At 44.0% G+C, this 26,178-nt stretch overlaps 2 protein-coding genes across 5 annotated transcripts in view; one reads left to right on the top strand and one right to left on the bottom strand.

Moving 5' to 3' along the window:
• The first annotated feature begins 1,567 nt into the window (after positions 1 to 1,567).
• On the top strand, positions 1,568 to 25,421 carry EEF1AKMT1 (EEF1A lysine methyltransferase 1). Of its 3 annotated transcripts, none has more exons than XM_030882735.3 (5): positions 1,568 to 1,652; positions 15,850 to 16,000; positions 17,812 to 17,891; positions 22,164 to 22,444; positions 23,342 to 25,421. In XM_030882735.3, the coding sequence occupies exons 2-5, from the start codon at positions 15,857 to 15,859 to the stop codon at positions 23,476 to 23,478; spliced, it is 642 nt and encodes a 213-aa protein (XP_030738595.1). In that variant the 5' UTR covers positions 1,568 to 1,652; positions 15,850 to 15,856; the 3' UTR covers positions 23,479 to 25,421. The 3 variants fall into 3 exon arrangements, with proteins under 3 accessions (XP_030738595.1, XP_060143987.1, XP_060143988.1); XM_060288004.2 differs by having other exon boundaries at positions 17,809 to 17,891; positions 23,342 to 25,417; XM_060288005.2 differs by having other exon boundaries at positions 1,627 to 1,754; positions 17,809 to 17,891; positions 23,342 to 25,420.
• The window catches only part of IL17D (interleukin 17D), a 29,729-nt gene continuing 25,029 nt past the window's right edge, over positions 21,479 to 26,178 (bottom strand). The window contains exons 3-4 of one of the 2 annotated variants that reach the window (XR_011376898.1): positions 25,389 to 25,753; positions 21,479 to 24,990 (exon numbers count right to left, since the gene is read on the bottom strand). Coding sequence is in view for 1 of the 2 variants with exons in the window: in XM_030882730.3 (XP_030738590.2) it covers positions 25,471 to 25,753 (283 nt within the window). In the remaining variant the exon portion in view is untranslated. Of the gene's footprint in view, positions 25,754 to 26,178 lie in introns of both variants that reach the window. The other variant, XM_030882730.3, reaches the window with a different exon arrangement.

Here is a 26,178-nt window from a genome sequence, read left to right as displayed (position 1 = left end):
TGTAATTTCCCCTTTATTTCAATGATGATAAAATTGCCTCTTAATATTTTAAATTTTTTATGATTTGCAAAAACCGTTACATTACATTGCAAAAGTTTCATCTGGAAAATTCTGATCTTCATGTATCACTGTGACATGCTGTCTGAGCAGTCAGCACTATTGGTGGAGGTGTAACTATTTGAACTTCCTGACAATTATGGTCACTTTAATTATAAAAACAACATAGTAATACACATTACATGCAGATAACACTATCGTGTCACATGATATGAAAGCAACTGAAACTTTGAAAGCTTAAAATAGATCTGTTTCAAACCAAAACTAATTTGCTTTAACGTAAGCCTTCCTGTTTAGCCAAGGCAGTTTCCTATGTATGGAACACTACCTCTGTAAAAAGTATACTGCCATAAAAGTTGGTGGTGGTTTCTCGGTTCATGTTGCTTTCTTTTAGCTTGTGTATGTTTGCTTTCCTGCTCCTTTGCTAATAAGTTACAGCTGGTTTTGAAATACCTGGCTTAGTGGAGTTGTCATCAAAGCAATCAAAGAAAAAAAAAGTATGGATCGCTGTAAGCCCGGAAACAGTTTTTAAAATGGAAATTATGGTACTGCCAAAGCTGTAAACCTGTTTTTTCATTTATATCCTTACCTTACACCGAAAGGATGTAAAGCTATTTAGCAGAATTTAACTTAACAAGATCCATACGATTGGTAAGGAAAATGAAGGAAAAGAAGGTAGGAACATAATACAGATAGATAGCCTTGGAGAATGGAAAGTGAATTCATCACTTATAATTGGTAACTGCCAGGGTGGAAGGGAGCCTTCCTTTCCGTGTGCAGGTGCTGTGTTGGGTGCCTTAGAGCCGGCCTGCGAGCGCACTCCTCCCTGGAGGCTCTGAAGGACTGAGCCAGTGGGCTGACCAACACCATCCTACGTTTGGGTCATTTCCATAGAAATTGTAGTGGCTTCATAATGAGACTATTTGCCGGAGTAGTAGCTGGTCTTATTTCAGCGCGGAGACAGCGCGTGCGTCTTCGGTTCAGACGCCTCTCGCCCTCTTCACAGCGAACCCCAGCGTGACAGGTGCAGGTGCTGGTCTCACCTTAACCACGTCAGGTTTGGGAAGGGAGAGCACACCGCGGAGGAAGTCGAGCGCAGGGTTTTAAAGGTTTTTTCTAATGCTATCTTTACTATAAAGCTTCAGGTTAATGTCCGAATTTCTCGATTAGACGGAGGAGACGGAGCAGACAGAGCCTTAATGTCTGTGAAACGTACAAGCGTATCGAGTGCAAAAGAGCAGGTCCCTTCGTATGCGTTTGACCTGAAGGGAATCTAGTTAAAACCTCAAGTACCTTTTATTGCCTCCATCTGAAGCACCTGCTGAGTGCGCCGCCTCCCACCAGCACGAGGCGGCCCAGCGACTGACGCGGGACCCAACCGCCTGCCGGAAGCGCCCGAGTGGGCGGTGTACGCGTGCGCGTAGCCAGCCACCCCGCCCACGTCCCTGTTCTGCTGGTTACTGCGCGGGCGCGGGCGGGGCCCCGCCCACGCTTCCGGCCGGGCGGGACAGTGTGCGCACGCGCAGAGGCAGTCGGCTGTCCGGGCCAGCGACGGGAGGCGGCGGCGCACGGGCGGAGGCGAGTGGGGCGCGTTGGTGAGTAACCAGAGCAGCCTCCGTGCTCCTGTGTTCGGGTTTCTGCTCCTTCGGGTTTCCCGGCGCAGCCTGGGGGCTGCGGCTGTAGTCAGCGGGGCCGGGGTAGGTGGGAGCTGAGGAGGGTCAACCCCGGCTGGCGGGGGCGGGGCGGAGGGGCTGCCGCCTTCCGTCCCCTCAGGGCGGCCGCAGGGGCTGAGGCGTCTCGGCCGGGCAGAGGGGGCGGGGCGGGCCGGGGGCTCGTGTGCGTCGAGCCGCGCTTCAGGCAGGTGGATTTCACCCCCGTGTCTTAGTTGTAGAATAACAGGGTAGAGTTTTCGAAGGCGGGAGAGCAGGCGCCGTACGGAGCGGGAGACCACGCGGACCGCCCGGGCTGTTCCGCCGGGTCACTCGGGAGGCCCCCGCGCCCCGCCCCCCTCCTGCGCGGCCCCGGGGTGGCCTTGGCCAGGAGACACTGTGTGCATGGTGTGGACAGGGAGGAGCGGCCGGCTGTAAACCTGACACGTGGAAGTAGGCTTGTGTGCGTTTGAAACGTGCATGGCCTAAGGTTGACTCTTGTGGGAGGGTCGCTTTGGTTTTGTGGAGTTGTTCGCGGCAACGCAGGGTAGCCCGCTCCTCCCTGCTGACGCAGCTCCTTGACGTGCAGCCTTCGCGCGTGCTGTCCGCCTGCACGCCCCCTTCCGCATCCTTGCCTGTCCCTCAAGGCCCAGGTACGAGCCACCTGCTGCTTGTCTCCGCCCTCCACCCGCACGCGCTGCTCGTTCTGCTCTCAGGGCACTAAGCGGTGCCCGTCGGATAGAGGGCTCGGCACGTTGCCACACTCAGCCGCCTCCTGTGCGTCTTTCTGCCGAGAGCAGGGTCTCAGCCCTAGCGCCGGTGACTTTGGGGCCGGGGAGTTCTTTGCTGTGGAGGGTGATTCTCTAAACCGTACGGTATTTACCAGCATCCCTGGCCCCTACCCATTAGATGCCAGCGCACCCTCCGCAGAGAACCACTGAGCTGCAGTAGCAGCCACACGAGGCTTAGCATCAGTTTAACGGCAGTGTAGCACAGCACTTCCCAACTCCTCTTGGCTCCTTTTTTTCTTTTTTGGCTGCGCCAGGCTGCTTTCAGGATCTTAGTTCCCCAACCAGATCTTGAACCGGCCCCCGGGGAAGTGAAAGCATGGAGTCCTCATAACCAGCGGACTGCCAGGGAACGCCCTTCCCAACTCTCTTGGAATTGAAAATCTCACAGCAGTTTCACAGGCCCACTTAGAAAAATTTTTAAAGATGCTAAAGATATGATGAAGTAGTGACTTAAGCTTAAAAAAATTTACTGTATTACAACTAAAGTTCAGTTAATTTAGAGTTTAGTAATGTTTATTATATAAACAGATTTTAATTTTTCCCACTTGTGATGCTCTCATGAACTCACTCTAATTATGTGAAACAGTGTATGATTGCTAACATTTGCAGTTCATGTCTCTCCATTGAGCGTCTCTTACCGTAATCCAAAATATATTTTATTCCTATTGTTTGTTTTCTCCCTGCCTCACTAGAACGTAAGCACCAAGAGGACAGGGACTTGGAGTCCCATCACCAAGAATAGTGCTAGTGCAAGGTAGTGCCTTGGTAAATGATTATCAGCTTTAAAAATAAACTTTTAGGGCCCAATTCATATTGAAATACAGATTGAAATTTAATTGCTTTTTACAGCCACAAAAGTAGGCAGTTTTCTTAAATTGCTCTTTGGAATTCTTTCATTTGAACGAAGTCAACTTTTTTTTTATGGTTTTCATGTGTTATTTCTAAATAATTAGCTAACAGATTCCAAGTTGCAAATGAAAACCTTTCTCCATCCACAAATGCAGCTGTGGAAAGTGTTTAGTACTAATAAATAAAAATTCAGATATCCCTGTCTGTATGAAGGATACACACGTATATGTGTATATATGACTGTATGTGGACACACATGTTTTTCTTTGTCCTTCTTCTAGACAGTACTCTTCTAGACAGTATTCTTCTAGACAGTATTGTGGGGCAGCTTGGATCAGGAATCGGTTGTACACTTCAAATTTCTCAGGAGACGTTGGATTTTAATATTTGCCTGATTCTGACTCTTGAAATACAGGACTAAAATGAAGCCTCTTAGTACTTTGCAGATAAGTTTGCTGTGTTCTCAGACTTCCTCAGCTCAGCATTGCACACACTAATAATTCTCCCTTCTTCTTTTCTTCTTCTGGGACTCCCACAGTGCGTATGTTGGGCCACCTGAAGGTGTACCCCATCTCTGCTGATATCTCCATTTTGTTCAAACATTGTTTTCTTACTGTTCTCCACATCTTTTAGTTCTTTTAGCATCTTTAAGACAGTTGTTTTGCCATCTGATCTTTTTCAGGGATGGTTTCTGTTGGTTTACTTTTTTCCTTTGAGTGGGCCATACATTCCTGTTTCTTTGTATGCCTTGTGATTTTTTTGTGGAAAACGCTGGAAATCTCAGATTCTCCCCCTTCCCCAGGATTTGCTTTTTTTGTCATTCTGTTGTTGTTGCTATTATTGTAGGCTGTTTTTGTGCCACGGATCAGCCTGAGGAAACTTAAGGTCTTTCTAAGCCTACACCTTTTCCTGGGCATGCATAGTGACCTTCTAAATTCCTCCATATATTCAGTTGCTGTTTATAATGGTCTAGTCCTTAAATGTGTGGCCCCCAAAAGGGCGAAAAGAGAAAAATGGAAGCGGGGGAGGTGCTGGCACTTTAAATCCCCTCAAAGTTGCTTCTGCTGGAGGGGGGAAGTGCTAACAACAATATGAGCCTTGCAGCGATGGCTGCCTGACTCTGTCTTTGCCTCCATGATTAGAAGTAGCTGTCAACGATCAGAATACAGATCCCCATTATTTGAAGGGCGGGTCCTTATTGCCCACCTTGCTCCCACAGGCTGCTCCTGGAGCTGTTGAAATTGTGTGTTCTCAGACTTTATTATGTTTGTCTACTTGGCATCCATTAATTACAGGGCCAAAGTAATGGCCCTGTAATTCCTTACATCTTCTCTGCACGTTAGCTCTCATGGGCACGTGAAAGTCATATCACAGACCTCCCAAACCACACATTATAGAATGTGTGTTTTCCCTTCTTGCCCACTGTCTTAACAATAAAAATAAAGACACTGTCCCAGTTCTCTCTCTGCTTCCTTGTTCCTGCATGTGACAGGTTTCATGTGGTCCTTCACCATGTGCTGTGCCTCTCATTTCCTGGGGAACTGTGAATAACAAACTCCTCTTTCAGTGGCATTGACCTCTCCATATCCTCATTCAGCTGTATAAATTAATCCCTGAGCACAAAACAGGCATTTGTGCACACCTTCCTGAGGCAGGAATGAGGAGTGAGGAATGGGTAGCCACTGCCGAGTTAAGTGCCCAAATGGAGTGAAATTAACCAAATGTTAAGTCTTCCCCTGGGAGTTGCAAGCCTTTGAATAGACTCTAGGGATCCAAGATAGTTACATCAGATAGATTTTGCCAGTAAAATTATCTAGGTATGGAGACAGTCTTCCCAGAACCTTCTAATAACCTTTATACACACTCTCTCACCATTCACTCCCACTGATACCACCTTGATGGTGTCAGCCTTCAGAACAAGTCTCACCTCTCTGACCACTTTATTTTGAGGCTGTAAAATGATAGATCTGCTATATCTGCATTTTGTCTAAAAGTGATAATAGTGATAACTGTATTTTATCAAATCTCAAGAAAACATGCTGACAATTAAACTTACACTCATTTTAAAGCCATTTGTTAAAGTAATTTAAAAAAATGTGTATCTTAAGTCTGAATGTGATACATGTGACAAGTCAGTCAAAGTCAGTCCCGCTCCAGGCAGACAGCATCCACCGTGCTCCAGGCAGACAGCATTCACCATGCTCCACGCAGTTTCCTGTCACACTTCATAGTATTCCCTTTAGTTACTAATTTCCTGTGCTCCAGTTTCACTCATTCCCTCTTCTGCCAATTCACTTTTCGTAAAGTAGACAGTCATATGAAGGTACTAAACTGTCTTATTTAGTGGTTGTAACAGATACCATATTATTAGTGGTATACTTACAACTTCAGGGAGTACTGAAGGTAATATTTGTGTTCCTGTTGTGTGCCAAGGACTATTAGGCACTTTATAGATAGTAATTCATCTAACTCAAAATAACCCTATTAAGTAGGTGTTTGTTAATATTTGTCCATTTTATAGATGAGAAAATTGAGGCATAGAGGGGTTAAATACTTGCTTCAAGCTATGCAGTTAGTAAGTGGCAAAACCATGATTTAAGCCTAGGTAATTTGGCTCCAGAGGCCATGCTCTTAATCCTGTATCATGTTTTTCTGAATGTCTAAATAATAGCAGAAATACTTTTTCACAATTAGTATAAAAAATGTTATCAAGTATAAAAAATGTGATCATCTGCTTCGAGTAAGAGTTGTTTATATGATCTAGTCCAGTAAAGTATTAGAACATCTACATCTTGAGATGGGTGTGTGCACAAATTACAGATAGTTTACAATGAAAAATTTCAAACGTTTAAAACAACAGCCTGTAGTAAGAAGTTTTGTATCATGATACATGACCCTGTACACACGTGTATTTTTTGCTAAAACATTTCACAGAGCAATACTTAACTTCTACTATAAGCCATATACTTCGATACAACTTTTTCTATTTAAAAAAAAAATGCTGGGCTTCCCTGGTGGCGCAGTGGTTGAGAGTTTGCCTGCTGATGCAGGGGACACGGGTTCGTGCCCCGGTCCGGGAAGATCCTACATGCCGCGGAGCGGCTGGGCCCGTGAGCCATGGCCGCTGAGCCTGCGCGTCCGGAGCCTGTGCTCCGCAACGGGACAGGCCACACCGGTGAGAGGCCCGTGTACCACAAAAAAAAAAAAAAAAGCTGATGTTGTCCTACTATATTGACTTCATAACTTAAGGGAGATCACTGTGCAGTGTGAAAAACACGGATAGAAGAATAGATGAGCTGTTCCACGAGATTTATTCCAAGTTCTTTCAAAAAGTTTAGTGCCCTGGGGTGGCATCAAACTGTTTGGAAGCCATTTTAGGCACTTTTTACTTACATAATCAAGTCCATGGGTCTCTGCAGATATGTAATAAACATTTAAAAAATTATGTGTATCCTCACTCCTCACTATCTTTAAGCTTCAGTTTTTCATTAACTTGCTTTTATCTTCATGTTTCTGAACTTCATTTAAATAGAATTATTTATACTATACGTATTCTTCTGTAACTTAGTGACTTACATGTTCTTGAGATTCATTCCTGTTAGCATATATATGGCTGTAGTTAATTATTTTTTACTGTTGTGAATTTCCACTTGGAGTAACAAGGGCTAAATTTCCCCTCCCATCTGATATAACTAAAAAACAACAACAACAAAAACCAGATAAAATATGTGGGAAAAAAATGTCTTTGAAAATATTGGCCACAAGACAACAAAGGGCAGTGGTCCCTGAAAGAGGGGAACAAACAAAATGAGCCTGATGATTGCCCCATCTTACTACCTCAGAGACTTTTCAGACTGCTGTGCAGGGGAGGGAAACCCAGACAGAATCCAGAGACCTCTCTGAATTGAGGAAATGGTTCATAGATCCTGGGGAAGCCACATGGGGCCAGAGTGCAAGGCAGAGTGCTGTACCAGAGAAAGAACCCTAGAGAACTGCAGAGGGACCTCCTTGAGAAACTACCTGAGGCTAGAGAAGACAAATACCTGAAAGGATTTGAAGGAACAGAACTCACTCAAGACTGGGAATAGTGACTGTTTCTACCAGCTGTACTGAAAAACCTCATAATTCATGGGGCGTTGGATAAGTACTTAGAGATACTGCTATTTTGTTACAGTGGTGAGCAGTAATTAGTGCTAGAATAACTGCTGTTCTCCTCTCTACTAACAGTCTTAAAAGCAAGACCCGAAAGGATAAAATTGTTTCCAGGTAACTTTACTGTGTCCCAATACAAATCTCAAGAATACTTATATTTTTGAATACTAATTTATGTTTATATACTTAAGGAGTACAAAAATACCTGCCATCGAACAAGTTACATTTCATAATATCTAGCATTCAATAAAAAAAATTAACCAACCATGCAAAGAAGAAAATATAACCCATAATGAGAAAATCAGTTGTTTGAAACTGACCCAGAACAGACACAGATGTTATAACTAGTAGACAAGGAAAATCAACAGTTATAACTGTATTCTGCACATTCAGAAAGCTAGAGGAAAGACCGAACATGTTAAGTAGAAATATGAAAGAAAGATTGGGTTGGCCAAGTGCCTTTGGGTTTTAAGTAAAAGATACATTTTTCATTTTCACCAGGAACTTTATTGAAAATGTATTCACCGTTTTGTTCCACTACCTTCTGCCATTTTTCAGGCAACTTCATAAGTCCACTTTCCCAAAATGTCTTATCTTTTTAAGCAAAGAACTGTTCCAGGTGGCTTTTACAGTCTTAAAGGGAACTGAAATTTTTTCCATTAAGAGAATTTTGTAAAGACCAAAACATGGAAATCCAAAGGTGCAAAGGTGAATACGGAGGACGAATCAGAACTTCTCAGCTGGAATTTCCCTGGTAGTTCAGTGGTTAAGCCTCTGTGCTCCCAATGCAGGGGGCCCGGGTTCGATCCCAGGTCAGGGAACTAGATCCCACATGCAGGCTGCAACTGAGACCTGGTGCAGCCAAATAAATAAATATTTTTTTTAATTAATTTATTTTTGGCTGCATTGGGTCTTTGTTGCTGCGCGCAGGCTTTCTCTAGTTGTGGTGAGTGGGGGCTTCTCTTCATTGCGGTGCATGGGCTTCTCATTGCAGTGGCTTCTCTTGTTGCAGAGCACAGGCTCTAGGCGCGCGGGCCTCAGTAGTTGTGGCTCGTGGGCTCTAGAGCGCGGGCTCAGTAGTTGTGGCACACGGGCTTAGTTGCTCCGCGGCATGTGGGATCTTCCTGGACCGGGGCTTGAACCCATGTCCTCTGCATTGGCAGGTGGATTCTTAACCACTGCACTGCCAGGGAAGTCCCATAAATAAATATTAAAAAAAAGAATTTCCCAGCCAAGCTGTAATAGTTTTTGCCTGATCATCAAAGAAACGTGCTGTCGTGCGTTATCCTGAAGGAAGATTATGCGTTTTGTTGGCTAATTCCGGACACTTTTTGGTGAATGCTGCTTTCAGTTGGTCTAATTGGGAGCAGTACTTGTTGGAATTAATCGTTTGGTTTTTCCGGAAAGAGCCCATAATAGAGGGCTCCCTTCCAATCCCACCATATACACATCACCTTCTTTGGATGAAGACTGGCCTTTGGTGTGGTTGGTGGTGGTTCCTTTTGCTTGCCCCACGGTCTCTTCAAAGAGTACAGTATCCACTTTTCATTGCTCTTCACAAATTTGTTTTAAAAATGGAACATTTTTATTACATTTAAGTAGAGAATCGCATGTGGAAATCAGTCAAGAAGTTTTTTCCACTTATGTGGAACCCAAACATCAAAGCAATTAACATAACCAAGCTGTTGCAGATGATTTTCAGTACTTGATTTGGGTATTTTGAGTATGTCGTCTATCTCCTGTGTGGTATAATGTCGATTGTTCTCAATTAATGTCTCGATTTGATCGCTGTCAACTTCAGCTGGTCTACCCAACCTTGAGCATTGTCCAGTGAGAAGTCTCCAGCACAAAACTTTGAAAACCACTTCTGACGCGTTCGACCAGTCACAGCACCTTCTCCATACACTGCACAAATCTCTTTTTGCGTTTCAGTTGTGTTTTTACCTATAATAAAGCATAATATGCCAAAAATGTTGTTTTTTCTTCCATCTTCAATATTAAAATGGCTACACAAAAATTCACTAATTTTGATAAGGTTTTTTTATTTTTTTAAAAAAGATGTTGGGGGTAGGAGTTTATTAATTAGTTTATTTTTGCTGTGTTGGGTCTTCATTTCTGTGTGAGGGTTTTCTCTAGTTGTGGCAAGCGGGAGCCACTCTTCATCGTGGTGCGTGGGCCTCTCACTATCGCGGCCTCTCTTGTTGCGGAGCACAGGCTCCAGATGCGCAGGCTCAGTAGTTGTGGCTCACAGGCCTAGTTGCTCCGCGGCATGTGGGATCTTCCCAGACCAGGGCTCGAACCCGTGTCCCCTGCATTAGCAGGCAGATTCTCAGCCACTGCACCACCAGGGAAGCCCTGATAAGTTTTTTTTAATTGGAGTATAATTGCTTTACAATGTTAGTTTCTGCTGTACAACGAAGTGAATCGGCTATATGTATACATAGATCCCCTCCCTGTTGGACCTCCCTCTCACCCTCCCCCATCCTGCCCACCTGGGTCATCACGGAGCACCAAGCTGAGCTCCCTGTGCTATATCGCAGGTTCCCACTAGCTATTTTACACATTGGTATAGTGTATTTGTCAAACTTAATCTCCCAATTCATCCCACCCTCCCCTTCCCCATCCCACCCCCACCCCCACCGCCACGTCCACACATCCATTCTCTATGTCTGTGTCTCTGTTCCTGCCCTGGAATTAGGTTCACCTGTACCATTTTTCTAGATTCCACATATATCCGTTAATGTGCGATATTTGTTTTTCTCTTTCTGACTTACTTCTGTATGACAGACTCTAGGGCCATCCACATCTCTACAAATGGCCCAGTTTCGTTCCTTTTCATGGCTAAGTAATATTCCATTGCATATATATATATATATATATACCACATCTTTATCCATTCATATGTCGATGGGCATTTCAGTTGTTTCCATGTCCTGGCTATTGTAAATAGTGCTGCAATGAACATTGGGGTGCATGTGTCTTTTTGAATTATGGTTTTCTCAGGGTATATGCCCAGTAGTGGGATTCCTGGGTCATATGGTAGTTCTGTTTTTAGTTTGTAAGGAACCTCCATAATGTTCTCCAGAGTGGCTGTATCAATTTACATTCCCAGCAACAGTGCAAGAGGGTTCCCTTTTCTCCACGCCCTCTCCAGCATTTATTCTTTGTAGATCTTTTTTATGATGGCCATTCTGACCAGTGTGAGGTGATATCACATTATAGTTGTGATTTGCATTTCTCTAGTGATGTTGAGCATCTTTTCATGTGCCTTGTGGCCATCTGTATGTCATCTCTGGAGAAATGTCTATTTAGGTCTTCTCTTGTTTTTGATTGGGTTGTTTGTTTTTTTGATATTGAGCTGCATGAGCTGTTTGTATAGTTTGGAGATTAATCCTTTGTTGCTTCATTTGCAAACATCTTCTCCCATTTTGAGGGTTGTCTTTCCTTGTGCACTTGAGAAGAAAGTGTATTCTGCCGCTTTCTGGTGGAATGTCCTATAAATATCAATTAAATCTGTCTGGTCTGTTGTGTCATTTAAAGCTTGTGTTTCCTTATTTTCTGTCCGGATGATCTGTCCATTGGTGTAAGTGGGCTGTTGAAGTCCCCCACTATTATTGTGTTACTGTTGATTTCCCCTTTTATGGATGTTAGCATTTGCCTTATGTATTGAGGTGCGCCTATGCTGTGTGTATAAATACTTAAAATTGTTACATCTTGTTGGATTGAACCCTTGATCATAATGTAGCGTCCTCCCTATCTCTTGTCACAGTCTTTATTATAAAGTCGATTTTATCTGATATGAGTATTGCTACTCCAGCTTTCTTTTGATTTCCATTTGCATGGAATTATCTTTTTTCTATCCCCTCACTTTCAGTCTGTATGTGTCCCTAGGTATGAAGTGGGTCTGTTGTAGACAGCATATATATGGGTCTTCTTTTTGTATCCATTCAGCCAATCTGTGTCTTTTGGATGGAGCATTTAATCCATTTACATTCAAGGTAATTATCAATATGTATATTCCTATTACCATTTTCTTAATTGTTTTGGGTGTGTTTTTGTGGGTCTTTTTCTTCTCTTGTGTTTCCCGCCTAGAGAAGTTCCTTTAGCATTTGTTGTAAAGGTGGTTTGGTGGTGCTGAATTCTCTTACTAGCTTTTGCTTGTCTGTAAAACTTTTGATTTCTCCATTGAATCTGAATGAGATCCTTGCTGGGTAAAGTAATCTTGGATTTAGGTTTTTCCCTTTCATTATTTTAAATACATCCTGCCACTCCCTTCTGGCCTGTAGTTTCTGCTGAAAAAATCAGTTGATAACCTGATCGAGATTCCCTTGTATGTTATTTGTTGCTTTTCCCTTGCTGCTTTTAGTAGTTTTTCTTTGAATTTATTTTTTGTTAGTTTGATTAATATGTGTCTTGGTGTGTTTCTCCTCGGGTTTATCCTGTATAGGACTCTGTGCTTCCTGGACTTGGGTGGCTATTTCTTTTCCCATGTTAAGGAAGTTTTCAACTATAATCTCTTCAAATATTTTCTCGAGTCCTTTCTCTCTCTCTTCTCCTTCTGGGACCCCTATAATGTGAATGTTGTTGCGTTTAATGTTGTCCCAGAGGTCCCTTAGGCTGTCTTCATTTCTTTTCATTCTTTTTTCTTTATTCTGTTCCACAGCAGTGAATTCCACCATTCTATCTTCCAGCTCACTTATTGTTCTTCTGCTTCAGTTATTCTGCTGTTGATTCCTTCTAGTGTATTTTTCATTTCAGTTGTGTTGTTCATCACTGTTTTTTAGTTCTTCTAGATCTTTGTTAAACATTTCTTGTATTTTCTCAGTCTGTTCCTCATTTTATTTCTGACGTTTTGGATCATCTTTATTATCATTACTCTGAATTCTTTTTCAGGTAGGTTGCCTATTTCATCTTCATTTATTTGGTCTTGTAGGTTTCTACCTTGCTCCTTCACCTATAACATATTTTTTTGTCATCTCATTTTTTTTTTTGATGGGTGGGGCTGTGTTCCTGTCTTAGTGGCTCTTTGGCCTGAGGCGTCCAGCAGTGGATTGCAGGCAGTTGGGTAGAGCCGGGTCTTGGTGCCAAGATGAGGACCTCCGGGAGACCCCACTCCCCTTAATATTCCCTGGAGCCTGAGTTCTCTGTTAGTCCAGAGGTTTGGACTTGGTGCTCCCACCACAGGAGCTCAGGCCCGAACCCCGGCCTGGGAACCAAGATCTTGCAAGCAAACAAACAAAACAGAAGAGCTGAACAATAACAATAAAATTAGAGAAATAAAAAATATATTAGAAAAAATAAAAATATAAATGAAACAACAACAACAAGGTAAAACAGGGACTTCCCTGGTGGTCCAGTGGGTAAGACTCCGTGCTCCCGGGTTTGATCTCTGGTCGGGGAACTAGATCCCACATGCATGCTGCAACTAAGAGTCCACATTGCCACAACTAAACATCCGGTATGCTGCAACGAACACCCCGTGTGCTGCAACTAAGACCCAGCATAGCCAAAACAAACAAATAAATAAATACAACAAGTTAAAACAACCACAACAGCAAAAAAAAAAGAAAAGGCCTTGGCTGTGGGGGGCGGGGCTTAGGCTCTGGACCCTCGCAGCCAGAAAAGGCCCTGAGTGGGCGGGGCAGGCGCAGGGCTTAGGCTCAGCATGCCTGGAGGGGGCCTCAGAGTGCGGAGGATCAGGCCTGGGACCTCAGCAGGCTCCCCGGGGCCCGAGTGGGCGGGGGAAATTCTGGCTGTGTTCCCTTCTGATCCTCTGATCCCCCAAGGGTCTCTCCCTGTCCCCGTTGATCCCCTCACTGTGAGTGGGCCCCTCCCCCAGCCACCCCTCAGGGATGCTGGTCCTGTCCTGCCTCCACTTCTCCTCCCCTCTCCCTCCCCCCCACGTCCTACCCCGTCACTTGGGAGTTCCTCCCGTCCCCTTAGGTGTCCGAGGTCCCCCACCAGCACCTGGTAGGTGCCCTAATTGTGAGGAGATGCAAACTCCACATCAGTAAGTTTTTTTAAAATGCATGCTGATATGACAGCTGTCACAATACAATCTAACAAAACTGTTTCAAATGAAGGTAAAGACATCTAAGTGCTACTAGAGCCATCTTACAGAAAAACCCAAATGAACTTTTTGGCCAACCCAATAAAAGAGACCCAAGTCAAACTTCTGGTCATAAAAACTACAATATCTGAAATAAAAAATACACTGGGGCTTCCCTGGTGGCGCAGTGGCTGAGAGTCTGCCTGCCGATGCAGGGGGACGTGGGTTCGTGCCCCGGTCCGGGAAGATCCCACATGCCGCGGAGCGGCTGGGCCGGTGAGCCATGGCCGCTGAGCCTGCGCTCCTCAGCGGGAGAGGCCACAACAGTGAGAGGCCCGCGTACCACAAAAAAAAAAAAATACACTGGATGTGATTAACATCAGGTTAGACATTGAAGAATAAAAAATTACCAAACTCGAAGACCAGAAATGAAAACTTATCACAAATGAAATACAAAGAAAAAAGTTTTGTTTTTGGTTTTTTTTTAAGTGAACAGAGCATCAGAGAGCTTTGGGACAATTTCAAGTTACCTAACATTCATGTATTTGGATCCCGGAAAGAGAAGGACAGCAGAAAAATATTTGAGAGGGCTTCCCTGGTGGCGCAGTGGTTGGGGGTCCGCCTGCTGATGCAGGGGACGCGGGTTTGTGCCCCGCTTTGGGAAGATCCCACATGCTGTGGAGCAGCTGGGCCTGTGAGCTGTGGCCGCTGAGCCTGCACGTCCGGAGCCTGTGCTCCGCAACGGGAGGGACCACAGCAGTGAGAGGCCCGCGTACCGCAAAAAAAGAAAAAAAAAAATTTGAGAAATAGTGGCCAAAAACTTCTCAAATTTCAGGAAAACTGTAAACCCACAGATCCAAGAAGCTCAGTAAACTCAAAGCATAACAAACATGAAGAAAACTACACTGAGACACATCATAACCAAACGCTCAAAACCAGTGATAGAAAAATCTTAAAAGCTACCAGGGAAGGAAGACACAAACAAAAAGTAAGAAAACTAAGGGTGACAGCAGATTTTATGTTGGAAATAATGCAGCTAATAGTGGAGGGATCTCTTTAGGGTACTGAAGAAAAACTCAACCTAGAATTCCATCGCTCCAAAAAATAAAATCTTTCAAAAAGCAAGGCAATGTAAAGACAGTTTTAGACATAAAAGCTGACAGGATGCATCAGCAGTAGGACTGTGCTACAGGAAGTGTTAAAAGAAGCCATTCAAGCAGAAGGAAAATGACAACAGATGGAAATATTAATCTGTACAACAAAATGAAGTGCAGTGTAAGTGGTTACGAAGTAGGTAAACACATAAGGTTTTTAAATTTAACAGTGTGGTGTGGAGTTTATAACAAATGTAAAAATAAGATGTTGGTCAAACAGTAACACGAAGGATTGGAGGAGAGAAATGGAAGTTATAAACAATTATAAAATTTTTATGTAATACAAGAAGTGATATGTTATTTGAATGTATGCTGTGATATATATATACTGTAAACCTTAAAGCAACCACTTAAATAACAAAGCTATAGGTAGCAAGCCAACAAAGGAGAAGAGGGTGATATAAAATGTTTTCATTGCTGTGTAGTAGTATCCCACTGTAGGAATATAGCAGTATATTTTATAATGTCCAGTGGGTGGATACTTCAGTAATTTTAGTTGTTGCTAGTACACATTTCTACTTTGAACGTATTTTACATGTCCATTTATGTGAATTACAGGAGTTTCATATAGTTATATGATCTATATGTATATACAGAATTACTGAGTTGAAGCAAGGGTAAGGTCAAATTGTTTTCCAAAACGTTTTCATCAGTTTACATTTCAACAGCAGAATAGGCAATTACCATTACTCCACATCCCCCAAAACATTTGGTATTATCAGTCTTCTTAATTTTAGTCAATCTGGCAGGTATATAGTGGTGTCTCATTATTATCATAATTTGCATTCTCTCGTCCTTTTTATTTTTCACATCTCTTCCTATACCCCTCCTTTATGATCCTTCACTTATCCTGTCAGTGACACCCAGGAGCCTTAGGTCACCTAAAAACAGTGACATTCATACATAAAAAGATCTTATTAAGAGAATCTACTGTGAATTAGCTGCATGTGGCCGTTGGGGCACCAGAAGAAAGTGAAACATCTTTATAGTATTTATGGTAAAGATTTCACTCTGCAAGGGATCATACAGGTGTGTTTCCTTTATACAACTCATTTTCAGTTTGGATCCCTGCTGTGAGATAAAATTTTTTTAATCGTTGTTTGATGGAAAAGAAAAAACAAACATCACTTATACTCATTTCCCTGCAGGTGTGAAATGAGCAACTCTGAAGATGAGGACCTCCCCCAGCTCTCTTCCCATGCCCTGGCAGCTCTGCAGGAATTTTATGCTGAGCAGAAACAGTACACCGACCTCGGTGGTGATGACAAGTATAACATTGGAATAATAGAAGAGAACTGGGTAAGTTAATGCATTCCCCACCCATCAGGAAGTGTTGGTGTGGAGCCTATTCTGTACCTAGTCCAGTGTTTGTCTGTATCTGACCTAATACCCAAGTTTATCTCACTTGTCACTACGAAGCTGATAACCTGTTCAGGAGCTAAGACAGAAAGCAGTCCACGAACATTTTAAGACAGTATAAATGCAGATTTTCCTAATTCTGACTCTCAGGCTGCCTGGTGATCAGAGGAGGGGACATTTCAGATAGAAGAACAGCGTATCATTATATCCAACACAAACTGTGCTTCCTTCTTGTATGCAGATGCATTCTGTTGGTTGTTACAGAGCCCAGCAATCCTTGAGAAAAGGGAAAAATTGATCATTGCAGTAATGGGGTGACTGGACTTAAACATGTAGTAAAAAAAATAGATGAAACTGAGTTTTTAAGAAGATATTAATAGTTTCCGGGGCACACTATGTATTTTAATTGTATTTTTATGGTCCAAATAAAAATAGGAATTTAAAAAAGTGAGTTCAGAAAAACTAACCTAACCTGGAATGTAGAAATTTACATTTTTGAAGGAGATAGTTGAGAAATAGATGAGGCTTGAAATTTCTGTCTGTGACTACCCCTTGATAATAGATCTGCCTCTCTTTGCAGCCGGAAGGAGGGGTATGTGTGTGTTTAAGCAGACGTTTACATTTTGTGTCAAGTTCAGATCTCTTAAGTTATATAAAATTTCCCTGTTTACCATCTGTTTGAGACTGGGACAAAAATGTTTCTTTACATTTATTCTAAATGTTCCACTTACTCAGATGCCTCTTTCTCACTGCTTCCCTTCTTTATGTGCTTTTGTCTTTAGCCTGATTCTTTGAATAGTCAATATTAGAAACTTGAAGTACGTTATTATTATTGAGGTGGTCTTTTTCTCTTTTCCTTCTGCTAATTTAAATACTATGTACTTTTTTCTGATTCTAAAAGTAATCTATGGTTGTTGTAGAAAATATATAAAAACATGAACAAAAAAACAAAAGTCATAACTCCACTACCTGAATTAACTATTTGTATATTTTTGACACTTTCTTTTGGTTTGTTTTGTTTATAAAATTAAGGAGATCTCCCAGGAAGTTGGTGGGGGGGGGGGAAAGACGATGATACAAATTATAGAAAGAAAACATAAAATTAGAGGATAAATCCAGGAAGCTCAATATTCAACTAACTGGAGTTCCAGAAAAATAGAACTGAAAACAAAGAGGGGAGGAAACCTTCTAAGAATGATATTAGAAAATTTCCCAGAACCAAAGACCCTCACTAAGACACATTATTATGACTGAAAATTCTGGATATAGGTGACAAAGAAGATCCTAGAACCTTCCAGAGAAAAGCATGACACCTACAGAGTCTCAGGTCTGCAAGTCACATTGCACTTCTCAGTAGCTTTACTAGAAACTAGAAAAAAGTGGAGCAATTCCTTCAAGATTTAGAGTGAAAATTTGTTCAGCCTAGAATTCTACACCCAGCTGAGTTATCAGTCAAATGTGAGGATAAAAGTAAAATGTTTTAGACATGGTAAGTCTCACAACATTTACCTCCTACGCACCACTTCTCAGAAGCTGCAGGATGTTGGGAGAATTAGGGATAGGTTCAAAGAACCCAAGCAAATGAAACAATCATGTATTAACTCTAGGAAAAATGAGGTACCATATATTACTTGGCCCAGCAGTGAACACTGATAATTGATATAGTATATATTGATATAGTAGATATAAATTAAAAGGATAAACTCTATGCCAGTTGTAAAATGATTTCACTCATTCCTCTGTCATAGCAGCTGAGCCAGTTTTGGTACACTCCGGAGACCGCCCTGCGCCTTGCAGAGGAAGCCGTGGCAGCTGCTGGGGAAGGTGGCAGGTGAGATCAGTTTCATTTCTCTTTTGCCTTTTAATCTAAAGTAATATTTTAAATGTCCTTCCTAGATGGGACATGGTTGGTAAGAAGGCTGAACTGTAATCTGCAAAACCTGTAGTTTGCGATTCGCAGAACATGAGGAAATAAGAACTGCTTCACTGTTGAGTCTGGGGACACACACAGAAATCTATTCAGTGTAAGATACCTTATCTCTGTTCCTTATTTTAACATTTTCTACCTGTTACTTTTATACCCCTAGAGTTTGCTTTAAAAGAAAAAAATCTTGACCTTTTTGAAGTTTTAAGAATAGATTTTTTTTTTAATTTGGTTTTTACTTCTGTCAAAACTCTGCACGCATATAAAGTCTAATGGTCCTAAAAGACTTGTTCAGAAAATAATCCACTGTTAATTTTCCCCTGGTCCACCCGCTCGCCTTTTCAGCTCTTTCATTGACCTCTTGGTATTTACAGACATTTCTAAATAATGTTTCTCTTGGCACTTCTTGACTTGTCACTCATAGACCTTATTTCTTGACTTCTCACTTTAAGAGAATGAGGACTTGGCTCCCTTCACTGGCCACAACTGCCACATACGTGTCTGCTTTCTGTCCACTCTCCCGATAGAGTTATATCCTTTTTTCATTTTCTCTTTTTTAGTGGCTGGACTCTTTGCTAATTTTTTGTGTGTGTGTGGTACGCGGGCCTCTCACTGTTGTGGCTTCTCCCGTTGCAGAGCACAGGCTCCGGACGCGCAGGCTCAGCGGCCATGGCTCACGGGCCCAGCCGCTCTGCGGTATGTGGGATCTTCCCGGACGGGGGCACGAACTCGCGTCCCCTGCATCGGCAGGCGGACTCTCAACCACTGCGCCACCAGGGAAGCCCCATCTTTGCAAATATTTTGTTGAGGATTTTTGCTTCTATGTTCATGAGTGATATTGGTTTGAAGTTTTCTTTTATTCTCTTGGTTTGGGTTTCATATTGGTTAATGGTAGCTTCATAAAATGAGCTGGGAAGTATTGCCTGTATTTCTATTTCCTGGAAGTGACTGTGTAGAATTGGTGTTAGTTATGTCCTAATTTTGGTTAGAACAGGGTTTATGTTGTTAGGACAACATAGATGTTCTTTACAGCTGAGTCTTTTCCTTTTCTGTGCAATGTTTCATCTTCCCTGAAGAAAATAATTCTTTTTTTTTTTTTTAGTATTTCTATGTCCATATTACTAATTAACTCTCAAATTCTCCCCAGTGGTGTGAATCTCTTATCAACAAATTCAAACATATTTTTCAGCTCCTTGAAAAAAATGACTTCCAGGGCTTTGCACCCTGTTCCATGTGGACTGGTTGATTTCTGGGTTTGCTGCAGCTCTGGTCTACCTCTCTCGTGTTCCAGACGCCCTCTGTCCAGTACCCCAGGTCTTAGTTTACAGCTTTATCCTGGTTGGGTATATCCTTCAATAGTTTCCATGGGAGGGAAATTCTTAAAACCTTTCTGAAAATGTTTTTATTCCACCCATTCTCTTCATGTGTTAGTTTTGTTGGCTGTCGAATTCCAGGTTTTGAGGGCATTGCTTCATTGACTGCACGTTTCGGTAGTGCTATTGGAAAATACAGTGCCATTGTGGGAAACCTGTTTTCCCATCCCTGCCTACTGCTAGCTTAGGATTTTCTCTTGATCCCCAGTATTCGATGTGTCTTGGTGTGGAGCGTCCATCTGTTGAACTGGGTGAAAGCCCTTCCATCCTCATAACTCAGGTCCTTCAGTTTGGGAAAATAGTCCTAAATTATTTGATTTCCTTCCCACTTTTTTTTTCGATTCCTCTTTCTGGAATGCCTATTATTTGAATGTTGGACCTATCTACTTGTTTTTCTGTCCTTTTTCCATCTTTTGACCTTCTTCTGGGAAAATTCCTCAACTTTATCTTTGAAACTTTCTACTGAATTTACCATTTCCGCTGTCATGTACTTAGTCATCTATACCATAGTTCTTTTTTGGGTCTCTGAATATTTATTATTGTATCTTGTTCATCCTTCTGAGGATATTATAGGATTTTTAAAAAAAGAGCTCCCTACGCAGTCTCTAACGAACTGCACACATGCATCTTGTTTACTTTGGCCTCTGGTATTATTAGATGCTTTCCTTGAATGTCTGCTGTCTGTCCGTATTTAAGGGTGAGGCGCTCTAGGGCTGGAGGTTCTGATACCTGGGCAGGACTTCTCTACTTGGGTGTCTGCGGATGGCTGTTTCCCCATCAACGCCCAGGGTCAGCATGTCCAGGCCTTTCCTTGTGGGCTGGTTAGAGCCCCAGGAAGTCTTCCTGCCTGGAAGTCACGCACCTCGTTGACCTCATCCCAGAAGGCTTATTTCTGAAAGAGGGTTGGGGGTCCCAACATCCAATGGGTTTAACGTGATCCTTGCCATTTCCACATGGTGCCTGGCACCCACCCTTCAAGCCCCCCCCAATCCAGAGAACATCTATGGAGGCTTGGGATAGGGAAGAGAATCCTGGGGGGGTGCATTTTCCTGTTTGTTGCCCCACCGTCCCCCCCGCTCCTTGAGTCACCTGGTTGTGCAGCTTCCTGAGCCACGGGCGCTGTGCTGTCAGCCGGGTTCCTGCTCAGCCTTCCTGGCTGCCAGTTTGGGACCTGGCTAAATGAATGTGTCCCCTCTGCCATCTTGAGCTGGAAGTTTAACTGGAAGTCCAAAGGTTTTCTTTTTTCTGTCCTTTTTCTATGTAGTTTATTACGTTTTTCTTAACGACATGTTTTTACCTGTATTTTCTTATTTTTACATATAAGGGCTTTGGAAGCAACTTATTTTTTCTGAAAGGCATCTTCAGTATTTTTAGGAGTTATGTCATAATTTTAAAGATGAGTAGTAAGAGTAGCATTTATTGAGTACTTACTGTGTGTCCTGTCTCCTGGGTAAGTGCTTTCTGAGGGTCATCTTGTTTAACCCTCACACCTCTGGAGGTAGTTCCTGTTATCCTCTCCATCCTAAAGACGGATGCTGAGGCCCACGCGGTCACATCACTCGCACAAGGGCCCCAGCTGGGAGCAGCAGGCCGTCCGCTTCCCCTGCCACTGTCGCCACACCCTGCTCCTGTGCCGTCCTCCACCTCAGATCACTGTCCTTCCGCCGGAAGTACCTCCTCTGGGGTTTTTAGGGAAGGAGGTGCTGCTGTGGTTCAGGTCCTCTGCACCCCCGGCCCAGAGCTCTGGCAGCAGGCGGGCTGGGGTCTGGTCCCCACAGAAGGCGGTCAGGATGCCCCCAGACTTCTTACGTGCTTCGCGTGCATTTGGGCCAAGAAGCCTTTGAGCCCAGCGTGGGCACCTAACCAGACGTGTAACACTTCTCTGAAGAAATGCATCTCACAGTTTTAAAGCTGAGTTTAATTCTCTAAATAAGTAGTTTTCTGAATGATTTTATGTGTGTGCGTGTGTGTGTGTGTATAATAAAAATCTAAAAGTGACAAAGGGGATGGAGACAAAAAGTCTCTTTCCCGTTGTCTGCAGACAAGCTGTGTATCTCCAAGAGGTAAGCATAAACCCCACTCCATGGAAGCACAGTTTACGCTCTCCTGAACTTGACTGTCTTGGAGAGTAATGACAACATGGTATTCCACTGTAATAGACGTACCACAGTCAACTGAGTAATTCAACATTTAAGGTACTTCTAGCATTTTTGGCAGTTGGCTTTAAAAGTTAACTACTGGAACACTACCCATTCATAAACTGGAGATGCTTGTAATGAGACAGATTCTTTAATTATACAAAACAGCAGCAGAAATTCGAAGTAGTCTGTCTGCACTGAGACCTAGTTTTAATGTACTTTTTTGGAAAACTAAAGTTGTTTAGGAAGTTATTTGGAGTTTTTTCTTCAAGACTATATTACAAAGTAACTTCAAAATATTTAGTTTGAGGCTAAAAAGTATTTGAAATAAATGTTAAGAGACCACCATGAAAATACTAAGTAAATTCAGGCCATGGGCTTCATAACCCTTGTCCTAATAATGTTTTACATTTTTTTTTTACCATGAAAAGCACATTTCTCCTTTCATACTTTAAAATTATGAGTTGTAGATTTGTAAACAGTAGATTCCTTAAAAGTGAGGCAGTAGAAAGTCTTCTTTCAAAATGTACCGCTGTTATTACTTCAGTTTGCATTATTGTTTCCTTTAAGAAAATCTGGACACGGGGACTGTGGCTTTTCAGTGAAGAGGTTATTGACGCCATGTGCTGTCACAAAGCTCAGTCACGAGTTGGCTCCTTCTGTTCCAGAGTAGCATGTGTGAGTGCCCCCAGCGTTTACCAGAAGCTGCGAGAGCTGCACAGAGACGACTTTTCTATCTGCATCTTCGAATATGACCACAGGTTTGCCATATACGGAGAGGAGTTTATCTTCTATGATTACAATAACCCAGTGGATTTACCTGAGAAAATTGCTGCACACAGTTTTGACATTGTAATAGCAGATCCCCCTTATCTCTCTGAGGAATGTCTCAGAAAAACGTCGGAAACCATCAAGTACCTGACCCGGGGCAAGATTCTGCTGTGCACAGGTAGGTGCCAGATTGGCAACACACATCCCATGACTTTAATAAACAAGGTTCTTCCCCTCTCTGTGCCCCAGTCGCCTTATCTGTACAGTGGGGCTGAGATGCTGCCTGCCTCTCAGGGTTGGGGAGAATTAAGTGGCATGATGCCTGGGAATCGGGGTTCGCCACTGGGTGAGTGCACCAGGAGTGTTACTTGTACTCATCAACGGCAGCAACAGTAACAGTATCTCACTCAGCCCGTACAATTGATAAGGAATCTCGGGGGTTAAAGTGGATGCCAAAGGTTACAGCGCTAGACATTAGATTAGGTTTACCAAAGCTGAGAAAGAGACTTCCGCACTGGTGATGTGGATATATTTTCTTAAGGTGGATATACTGGCATTTGACTGAGAACGAAAACGTTAAGTGCTGGTCTCCCTACTTCCGGGCAGCTTGGCATCCAGGCCTGCTGTGTGGGCCCTGCTTCCCCCAGTGCAGTGGGTGCGGAGGACAGGGCTGGAGGGAGGAATGGGCTGGTGTGAATGTATTGGTACAAGTTTGCACGATTTGCTCCTATTGAAAAAGGGGTTGTTGACTCGAAGTTGGAAAATGGTGGTTTTTAGTAATTATTTTTGCTTTCCTTATGTTACTTTGTGGAATATAATTATTATCTCAGCCTTGCAGATGTAGGAAAATTATTAAATGAAAAAGAAAAGGGAAAACATAGGTAATATGCATAAATGTTGGAGGAAGTAAAAAAGGAATATAGAGCACTGACCTGCCCCCTTATCGCTGAGTGGTACCGTCAACTCACCGCTTCCCGCATCTGGTCGAGAATACCTCCCTGGCCGGCCTGGTGGGTGTGGAGCTGAGACATGGTTGGTGCCTCAGTCTCCGGGTTCATCTGGTTGTTCTCTTCAGGTGCCGTCATGGAGGAAGAGGCAGCAAAACTTCTTGGAGTGAAGATGTGCAAGTTTATTCCAAAACACACTCGAACCTTGGGAAATGAATTTCGCTGTTACGTGAATTATGATTCTGGGCTGGACCGTGAACTGTGAACGCAGCTGGTAATACAATGTAGTAAAGGACCCATGTGACATTTCCCTCTTTTTATTTTCTTAGTAGATTGAAAAGCTACGGCCTCCCCTCCGCCCTCACAAACTGGGGCTCCCCCGGCCTAACTTTCAAGATGAAGAAGACAACATCTTGTTGTGATTTCCTTAGTGAGGGCGTCCCTAGAGCTTGGGATGCTTGTGCCAACTTGAGTCAGTGGAATTATATTTGGAGAAGCCATAGAAGCCATCTAGTCTACTCTCCACTTAACGCAGGTAAAGAGCAGAAGTACAGGCGGCTTAGTGATTGGCCAGGACCTTGGCCTCTGCCTTGGGCGCATCCTGTGTACTACGGGTGGCTGCGGACACCTGCGTGTGCTTTGACAGCCATGCGGTTTGGAGTTTTAGCTGAGGACGAGGGTTGTGTCCAGTTCGCAATTGCCTTCCAGGAGCTCAGTGCCCAGAAGAGGGCACATGCTCAGTAAGTATTTGTTGAGTGTTCCAGTCAGAGAAAAAATGCAAATACAGGTTGCCTTTCTAGATCTTGGAAGGGAAAGCTGATTCTTCCATTGGAATTGCGTTACCTGTTAACAGCTAACGTTAGTTAAACTGATGCTTAATACAGTTCATGGAATAGCAGTATTATCCCCATGCAAGCCGTTTACTCTGCTTCAGTCCGCTCCTCTGATGTCTGCACTGTTCACATTTGAGGAGTGGCTAGACAATGTTACACCACAGTGGCAATGCTTGAAATAATTACCCAAGGTTTGAAAGGCAGTTTTTCTTTTTAATTTGTGGATTTCTTTGTTGACGTATGCTAGATATACCACCACTAGGCTTACCTTTTTTTTTCCCCCAGAGGTTGAGCACAGAAGTAAAGTTCCCCAAATGGTATAGAACTACCCACAGCTATCAATTTCAATTTTGAATTTTTTATTTGGAATTTTGCTCAGCAGTGTTTTTCATGCACAACCTCTGTCAATATTTGGTACAGATTGAAAGTTCTCTCGGTTGACCTTCTGTCCAGATCAAACCAAGACTGATTGTAAGTAGGGACAAGAGCATATAAACGAGGCCGACTCTGCAGATCATCGTCCTTGAACGTTAACCATAAAATTAAGATACAGTGATAGACCTTAATTACCACTGTTTCCTCTGAAAATTAGTGGAGCCCTTAGTGGAGCCCAGAGAGAAATGCACAGCCAGCATGCCCTTCACCTACAATTGTTTTAAGGATTTTAAAGAACTTCTTTTAAGCCTAAAGAAAAGGGTAAAGGTTTAGCTCACGTTGCGGTCGTAGAAGAGGACTCCACTCCTGATTTCTGGGAATCGTAAGTCTGCAAGTGAAAAAAATTTCTAATTGTATAAACCTTGTAAGTGTGAGATTCTGGGGTGAGCTGAGCCTCCCAGAGGGAGGGCAGGTCCTAGGCAGCCATGTCCACTGGTGACCGTCGGCAACAGGCGGGGTTCAGGGACCCAGGCCACAAGGCGGGCTAGAGGGTGTGCTTCTAAAAACTCCTGCCGAGGAAGTGAAAACAATGTTTATAAAATGTTTACATGTCAAGTAAAATGTTTTTAATATACTTGCTCAAAATGGCTAACATAAAAAGTTTCTGCCCCTACTGAAAATACCTGAATAAACAAGAAGGTATATATTCTACTTTTTTAAAAAAAGGTGGTAAGTGTTGTCCTCGAGGCTCTGTGCCCTCCCAGCAGTCCTTGCAGTGCTATCACCCGTGGTTGCAAGGGGCCGGTGGCCGGGAGCCTCAACGAACTCTGGCGAAGCGGGTCACCTGTGGTGGCCCCAGCCTTGGGCCGCCCACACAGGGCTGCGACGTGGTTGGTTCCCGCCACCTTTCACTGCCCTGCGCTCCTGCCCAAGAGGAAGCCTGGGGGATGCAGGAGGTCAGGCTCACACGCAGTCCAGTCCAGTCCAGCGCTGGGTGCTCCGTCCGAGTTTCCTCGGGGCCTCGGGGTCCCCGGATTGGGGATGGGTGCTCAGGGCCGGGCCGGCTTGTCCAGGCTGGAGTTGGCGCCGTCTGCATCCTTGTCTGGCCCGGGCACGCAGGTGCAGCCCACGGGGATGGTGACGTACTCCTCGGTATAGACGGCGCGGCCGCCCGCGCAGGCCGGGGTCCGGCGCAGGACCACCGCGGGCACGAGCACTGGGGCGCTGCGCAGCCGCACATCCTCCTCCCCGCGCGGCCCGGTCAGGCAGCCCCGGCACAGGCAGTAGGCCTCGGGCAGGTACCTGGGGAAGCGGCCGGGGTCGTAGGAGATCCTGCAGGGAGAGGACGGGCCCTGAGGGCTTGGCTTCTGGGCCGGTGGGGCTGGGGTCACTGACTACGCGAGGGGCTGAAGCCGAGCAGCCCCTGGCCTTCACTGTATTAAAGTGAAGACGGTTGACGGCCGCCACGTTACCTGAAAACGCTCAGACTCTGCACCAGTGCCCGCAGGACAGGCGTACACCACACAGCCCGCGTGCTCCATGAGATGCCCCCAGCCACCCTGCTCTGGGCCCTCACCACCCCACGGGCCCAGGCTGGGCCGACCCTGGCCTCCCCGCCACTGACAGAGCCTCAAGCAGAGGCGGCTGCCAGACACTACCTGTCCAGGAGACCCTGCATCCCACTGTCCATCAGGGTCCACGTGCCCTCCCTCCCGCGTGTGGGAAAGGGGCCGAGTCACAGCAGGCGGTGGGGGGCG

Source organism: Globicephala melas, chromosome 18, assembly GCF_963455315.2.
Source record: "Globicephala melas chromosome 18, mGloMel1.2, whole genome shotgun sequence".
NCBI lineage: Eukaryota > Metazoa > Chordata > Mammalia > Artiodactyla > Delphinidae > Globicephala > Globicephala melas.
Note: the sequence above shows the minus strand (reverse complement) of the source record. Positions and strands in the feature narration are given on the sequence as shown.